The sequence below is a fragment of the Aptenodytes patagonicus genome, chromosome 7, assembly GCF_965638725.1.
Source record: "Aptenodytes patagonicus chromosome 7, bAptPat1.pri.cur, whole genome shotgun sequence".
Lineage (NCBI taxonomy): Eukaryota > Metazoa > Chordata > Aves > Sphenisciformes > Spheniscidae > Aptenodytes > Aptenodytes patagonicus.
Window position 1 is genome coordinate 54380309 of NC_134955.1, and position 8103 is coordinate 54388411.

The 8103-nt window shown below is 45.6% G+C and overlaps 1 protein-coding gene across 3 annotated transcripts in view; it reads right to left on the minus strand.

Annotated features, from left to right (window-relative positions):
• TTC7B (tetratricopeptide repeat domain 7B) overlaps nucleotides 1-6488 on the minus strand; it is a 149946-nt gene extending 143458 nt beyond the window's left edge. For all 3 annotated transcript variants that reach the window (XM_076345269.1, XM_076345268.1, XM_076345270.1), the window contains exon 1: nucleotides 6268-6488. In XM_076345269.1, coding sequence (XP_076201384.1) covers nucleotides 6268-6388 — 121 coding nt within the window. In that variant the 5' untranslated portion in view covers nucleotides 6389-6488. The remainder of the gene's footprint in view (nucleotides 1-6267) is intronic.
• Nucleotides 6489-8103: the final 1615 nt, after the last annotated feature.

Below are 8103 nucleotides of genomic sequence, written 5' to 3' on the forward strand. Positions count from 1 at the left end.
ATTTTCTCTTCCAGATGACAAGTCAGTTGGAACACAAGCAGCAGGTCTACATCACCACTTACACTGTTTTAACACCCCTGGCTATCTGAAGAAACAAAGCTGTCAGTCAAAAATAAGACAACACATCTTAGTACTGTCTTTGGTCTTCATTCAGAAAAACGTGTGTCTTTAGTACACTTGTTCTGTAAATATGATAGTGAACACAACAGAAGAAAAATAAAAAAGGTAACAAATGAAGAGAGAGCTTCATTTCTGCTTATGTGGAAATGCAAAAAGGCATATCACATCATGGTCTGCAAACTTTTCTGGTAGAGATGTAGATCTCTTCAGAAAGTTTTGCATATATAAATTGCATTACAAGTTGTATGTATAAAAACCAAACAAATTTGATAAACACCTTCTAAGTAGGGCATGGGTCCTAAGAGGTTTAGAAATCCCTGGTTTACTCTGAGGATAAGCTTTAACCATACATTTGAGGTCTTGTATTTCACAAGGGAGCAAAACAAATGAAAACTGATAAGATGTTTCTATTTTTATGTCCTACTTATATCCAGAAAAAGAAGCAGCATAGAAAATACTTCCTGATCCTTTGGTTTTGCTACTCTGCTCCTAACTCCTCTCTGCTCCCTTATTCTGCAAGGCTAAATGTGTAGAAAGATATAATAAGAAACTATAGAAACAAGGTGTTGAGAGGAAAGGTAGTCAGAGCAAAGATCACACATGGAACAAAACAACAACAAACAGAAATGGGAGAGTAATGGTAGTAAGAAATTCAATTGGTAAGAAAGCAGTGTGTTAAAAGGCTGGTGTATTTCCATCAGCAAACTTGATACCTGTAGACAGTGTTCTATTTTCATGGCAATGTCACAATGCCTTTGGTAGCGTATAGATCCACGAACTTCCGGGACGTGCATTCTCTCCCCACAGTAATGCAGTATTTCACACCGGCTAAGGTTTCTACAGAACTACATCATTCTACCTCACTTGAACTGTAAAAATTCACCACCTCAGTGCTTTTCCAGACAGAGCCATGCATCTCACTGAACTTGCGCAAGGTCACGTTCCAATTGCAGCAACAACGAATGGCCGGAAATACCCGTGGAAATTCATGGATCCTTTATTTTATCCATTCAGCTTGCCACTGAACTGACCTAAGGTTTCCTCACTGTGTTTCCAAAGGAAGGAAAGAAAACATTAGAGCACTGATGTCCTGAGAACGTTCTGAGCAGACACAACCTTCATACTGAAGTCCATTGTAGCTGCTTCGAGACGCTACTGTTTCATCAAAAATTCATGACGGCCTTGAAATCGGCTTTGAAATGTGATTGCTAGCTTCCAAAATTATCATTCAAACACCACAAAATTCCAGGCACCTTGAGAATCCCAATTCTCAAAGCTATGAATGATACAATACTCTCATTAAAACTGTTGCAGAGAGGTTTCAAAACACAATCCTCATAAACCTGAACACTTCAATAAAATACAGGAGTCATCTGTAAGACCAACATGTTAGGATAAACTTACTGAAAATGAATCATCACTGATAATTCATGTCTTATTTTTCAATATTTGAGAAGAGCAACTTTACAGATATCTTAAAAAATAAAAGCTTTTAATGAAAAAAAAGGGGATTTCAAATACATGTGATCATTAACATCAAAGTGTTGTGGTCATCACTAGTTATTTTGGGGACTGCTACACTAAACTGTGATCTTAGAGAAAATCTCCCTCTTATGGCATGTTGCATTTCATTCACACAACTGTGTTTTTGATGCCAACCAAGTTTTCCAAGACAAAGTTGTATATGGTTCTCCTACAGATTAAGGCCTTTATTAAATAAAGTAGCCCATTCAGACTGGCTTAAAATAGAAAAGAATCCTATAACCAATGCTTCCCAATTCTGGGCGCACTTTAAAATACGTTCTCATTAATTTCAGTTATTCAACATTTACTATTTTACCTCTTCCAATAATCTGTGAACAAGTAATTTTGTACTTGGAGCTTTTGCTAACTCTCATGACCGCACTTCACCACCACAATGTTAGACAAAATTCAACAAACGGAATCAAAATTTCTTCAGATCGTTTTCTTAGAAGGAACCTTTTTCAGTTAGTTAAACTACTTGGGAACACTCACAAAGTTTCATTAGTGAAAACTGCTTTAAGATTTTATTTCTAATGACATGGGGTTTGTCTCAGTTCCATCTGAGAAGTGATACTCAGGATCTGAACAGTTGAGGACGGCACCTTTCTTGCACCCAAACAGCCTACAGACTAGCCAAGGACCACATCTTCATGAACCTCAGAGTAGCACGATGATTTCTATGCCAGCTGCTACAGTTGTTGTAAATCCTGCTGGGTGTAAACGGCAACGTGCTGGCAGCGGGGGGGCTGCAGGGGTGGCCCCTGTGGGAAGAGGCCAGGGACTGCCCTGTCCCGGGCCCAGCTGGCTCCAACAGACCCACAGCAAGACACAGCTGAGCCCCTCAGCGAAGCTGGTGGCACCTCTGTGCAAGAGTATTTCAGAAAGGACAGAAAATGCCACAGAGAGGAGGAGGGAACAAAAGGAGTGAGAAACAGCAGAGGGAACACCAAGGTCAGAGAATGAGGGGGAGGAGGTGCTCCAGGTGCCAGAGCAGATATCCACCACTGCAGCCTGGGAAGGACTGAAGCTGGAGCAGGTGGATATGTGCTGAAGGAACTGAGGCACATGGAGAGCCTATGCCAGAACAGATTTTTTTCCTGAAGGCCTGCAGCCTGCGGGGAGCCCACGCCAGAGCAGAGGAGTAACGTGAGAAGGAAGGAGCAGCAGAAAGAAACCAGCTCGCACAAACTGTAACCCCTCTGCCCCCTGCACCACACAGGGAGGGGCACAGGAGTGAAGTTGAGCCTGGGAAAGGGGGGAGGAAAAGTGTTGCTTTCATGTCTGTCTTTCTGTTTCTTACTATCTGAATCTATTTTAACTGGCAACAAGTTAAATCAATTTTCCCCAAGTCGAGCCTGTTTTGCCTGTGACAATAATTAGTAAGTGATGTCCCTGTCTTTATCTCAAGCTACAAGTCTTCACATCCTATTTTCTGCCCCTGCCCCACTAAGGAAGGGGAGAGACCGAACAGCTGGGTGGGCATTTGCTGTTAGCCAAGGCTAACCCGCCACACCCACACGTAACAGTTTTGACCCAATCTTTTACAGGACTGCTGATGAAGCAAGAGCTCAAACGGAGATTTGTGTTACATGGCATGAATCTTATTACTGCTGCTGAGTCCTGGTTCTGAAGGAGAGAAGTGTAATACAAACTGGATAAGTGCCTAACAATTCTGAGTTAGGTTAAAGACACTTCTTTCATCTATCTATCCTTTGTGAAAAACAATGCAAGTCACAGGCTTGACACAGAGCACACGTTTTCCATGATCCAAATTGTGATTATTACTTATAGAATAGCAAAGGCAGTGACCAATCCATTAACATTTCTCTTCCCTCTTTATCTTAAAGCTCAGTAAGCTCACAAAGCCTTTCAAATACAATCCATCAGATACAGAAATAGGTTCCAGTAAGTGCCATTTTTGTGCATCCAAAATCCTACATAAACTGCCATTTATATTTGATCCACTGTCAGGGTTTATACAGACTCCTAATTCTGTGAGGGAGTAGATAGGATCCATCAGCAGAACAAAACAGAATAAACAATATGATAATCGAGTCCATTCAAAATACTGCACTTCTTAAATGCTGCGCTTCTCCAGAAGTATATATTATTGTCTTATGCATCCACACAGACCTTCATCCTGAGAGCTGTTATTGCTATTTCTTCCTTCATCTAATTTGAGTTGCAAGCTTCAAGGGATGGGAACTTGATAATAGGAAATACTATATCAATGCGAGACAGCCCAAATAATAATCTGACCTATTAAAATTTCTGTCAAGTTCTCTAATCCCCATTTCCAAACAGGAGGTGTAATTAAGTCCTGGTAAAGTAACAGTCTATTATTTTGCAATAGTGCAAGACTGAAGAGATTACAAGAGGGCTTCCCCAAAGGATCCCTTCCCATCTGTGTTCAAAGAGCAATAAACCTAGCAATGCTGATATCCTCAGCTAAAATGCTCCAGCATTCAAGAGTCAGAGCCAATTCCCTCCACACCAATATATGGACAGAATGAAGATCCTCTCCCCTGTTTTTCCTTCTCTCACACTTTTAAATCATTCCTATGACATATTGTTCCACATTCAGCCAAAACATAGATCTTTTGTTATCCATTCCCTAGCTGATTTGTAAAACCGAACATTATTACAGAAGGAAGCAGTGAAGTTCTGAGTACTTTTTCTTAAATTAATTGCTTCAGATTAACTAACAACAGGGATAGGCGTTGGAGTGCCTTTCAGTTCATATCTGTCGTCAGGAGTGGAACAGAGGCATTGCCTCTCCTTCTTAGTCTCACTAGCTCATAACCTTGGCCTACAACCTGTTACGTACACCAGGACCTAGAACACAAACTTACAGTTTTAGATACTCTCAACAGCAGGGGCATGTATTTCATTAAATAAATTACTCTCTTCCTGTCTTACTCCACTACACAAGGAGAGTCCCTTACGATCACTTAGCTTACAGACTTGATGTTGTCAGTTAGCTAGAACTTGGAAGCCGTGGACATTGATTTAATCATTCCTGTGCTGTCAGAAAGAGACAAAATCTATGTATGATACTTTCCCATGTTTTAAAGATCAGGAAATGCTCCAATAATTTGTATTTTGACTGGTACAGAATCTAGAAGATACCATATTAGGAAAATCACTGAAGTGTAACACTATGCAGACTGATATGCTTCAGTTAGGTAAAAAGTACCCAGGTCAGAGAAATTTAAGTCAAACTGTCAACAACATCTGCCTACCTCTCCCTACCTGTCTGAAACACCTTAGTACATCTTAAAACTATGAAGGATCGTTCTTCTCAACCAGACAGCCAAAAAACATTTCCCTTTGCTTGAACTGATCTCTAAGTAGTCCATAGCCTATAACTCAATAAAGCATGTCCTTAAACTAAACATAATACTTTCCACCTTTTCACTTGTGTTTATTTTTAGTTAGTATAATACCAGTGTGTTTCAGGATCGTCACCCAGTTGTTTTTAGGCCAACACATGTAAGGTTATCTACTACCCATCCATCTATTCTTAAATTCTCTCTCTTCTCTTTACTTTGATTCAGATCTTTTCCTCCTTTATTTTTATTTCTATAAACCTGAATCATGCAGTTTTCTTCTCTGCCTAAACGTGCAAAGCTATCACTGCCTTCGCAACACACTGCCGGTGACACCAACCTTACGCCTCATCCTCTCAACTTACCACCTCTGAATTCTCCCCAAGTTCTGTCTCTGCAGACTTGATTTTTCTCTAACAATACCTCCAGGTCCACCTCAAGCAAATGAGTGAGCCCAGAGAGACAGACACTATCCCCATGCCTTTTCTCACACACAGAATGAAGGCATCCATGCCAAAGAGAAGAACTTCCCTGCATCTCCCTTGTTCATTAGGCACTTCCATACCTCAGAATGAAGCACTGCTTTTCACCTCCTTCAGCTAAATATTTAAAAGTTTGTGATGTAAGCAAACTTACAAGCTTGTGACCAAGCAAACCATTCATAGTTTTTAAAAGAAAATAAATGAAGCAGCACTACATTGCTGAGGTATGTTTTTAAGTAAAAGGACAGAAGCCTTCATACGACACACTGTGTACAGATACTCTGGCTGTGCACAGAAGGCAGAAGGACATTAGGGCTTCATGCACACGGTCAACATGCGTGCCTGCAAAACTGCAACACCCATGATAAACCATCAGACTGCTCAGCAGTTCAGGACGTAATCCGCAGGGCCCCGCTGCCGGCGAGACGAAACGCGGCCTCCCTCGGACTTCAGAGGGGTGCTCAAGCGGGGGCTGAGCGCCCCAGCTCGCCGCCCGGGGGCGATTTCCGAGGCGCCCGCACGCCGGGGTCAGGCCCCAGCGGCACCCGCCTCCCCGCCGCCCTCCTCGGGGCTCCCGCTCCGCGGGGCCGCGCCGGCCGGGCCGCCCCGACCCGCTCCCCGCCCCTCCAGCGGCCCCTCACGCCCCGCCACCTCGCCGGGCACCGCGGGGCGGCCCGCAGGCCCCTCACGCCGGCCCGCCCGGCTGCACCTGCCGGGCCCGGCGTCCGGGAGCCCCGCCGGCCTCCCCGTGCCTCCCGCGGGCCCTCCGCCGCGGCCTGCCGCCTCCCGCCCTGCGCCGCCCGGCTCCGCACCGTTAGCGATGAGCTTGGCCGAGAGCTGCTTGACGAGCTCGGGGATCCGCTCCCACTGGCACTCCGAGCGGCACCGCTCGATCTCCGTCTCCAGCCGCGAGCCCGCCTTCTTGGTGGCCATGGCCGGGCCGGGCCGATGGGCCCCGGCGGGGGAAGGGGCCGGGGCAGCAGGAGCGGGCGGGAAGGAGGAGGCGGGGAAAGGACGGCGGCGGCACCGGGCGCCTGGGCGGCGGCAGCGGCAGCGGCGACTGGAGCGGCGGAACTTGAGGGCTGCGGCCCGCGCCGCGCTGGCGGCCGAGCGGCGGGAGCGGCGCCACCTGCCGGGCAGTGGCGGGGCGGCGGGGCGGGGCCGCGGGCGTCCCGGAGCCCGCCCGGGGAGCGCGGCCCGGGCTGCGCGGCCGCGGGGGCGGCAGTGCCTGCCTGCCTGCCGCCCTCCCGGCAAGGGCCGGGGCGCTGCCGTGGCTGCCCTGACACCCAGAGGAGAGGGAGGGAGGCGGCCTAACGAGATAGCCGCGCTGCTGAAGGTGCCGCTGGTTGCAGGGCCGGTACAGCCGGGCTTCTGCGGCCACCGGCAGGTGGAACTGCTCCTTTAAAACCATTTGCCTAATTAACACATGGGGGGGAGGGGGGGAAGGAAAACTCATCTAATCTCATTCTTCCACAGGCTAACGATGAACATGCAGCATCGCCCCCTCGCTATACTCTAACACTTCCACAAAATGTAACACAAAATTAGTTCTTTCTAAGAACAAAACCTCCTCTTTCCCCACCTTGAACCCACTCATCCACACGCGCGCTAGGGTTTCTAATCCATTGAAAGGCGTTCTCCTTTTTGTCTTCTCACACCACGCTTTCTCTCTTTTCTCTTTCCCATCGTGTCCCACAGCAAGGTGGACCTGAGCATGGCCCACCGGCTCAGTACTCACCTGCTCCTTAGTTAAACAGCAGAGGGTAGAGCAGCGCCTATGTAACAAAGATCTGCACTGTACATAGATTCCGCCCTATGTTTTGAGAAAACAAATATATTTCCAACATTTGGGTAGAATAAAAATACATAGTATTTATTGAAGTTGTCTCAGTATCTTTCTCAAATGCTACATCACACATATGTGACACATCAGTTCCACAAACTTACATACACCTCAGAAAACAACTGCCATGACTGCTTTTTCACTGGAAAACATAGCAAAAAGACCAAGACTGCATTGAAGATAAATCTTGCAAATTGCTATTTACTTTTCCCAAAATAAGGATACAGCCCACTGACAGAAAGAACAGGCTGTGCAGAGATGCAGTCTAATCTGCTACATTAGACACAATATGAATTTACATAATTTAAATGTCTTGTTCCACATCCTCGGGTTATAGTGCAGACTTGCACAATTAATACTCTTTATCCCCAGAAAGGAGAAGTCAGTGAGGCCAAAAGCTATTTGGCTGAGTTTGTGAGGATGACCATCTGTCTGCAGGTTTGAAGATTCAAAATACAGGATGGATGCTATTATTGCTGTTACACACATTGCACTCCCCTGGGTCTAGCACATTGTAGTCTTCAGAAATGTCAAGATCACAAACTCTGAAGTCAAATTTGGGCAAACCAGCCTGAGACAAGTCAGTCATTGTTTCATAACTGTTAAGAACAATGTATCTTATTCCCCAAACCCTGTGAATTATGATCTTCAAACTCTTGGGGAACAATACTATCACCAGCCACGTTTATGTGCTGTTATAGAAATAGATCCGTTAAATGTAAACATGACATGCCTATGGGCATTGGTAGAGTCATTGTCCACATAACAGAATTTCTAAGCAATTTTTCTAGTTTGTGTGTGTGTG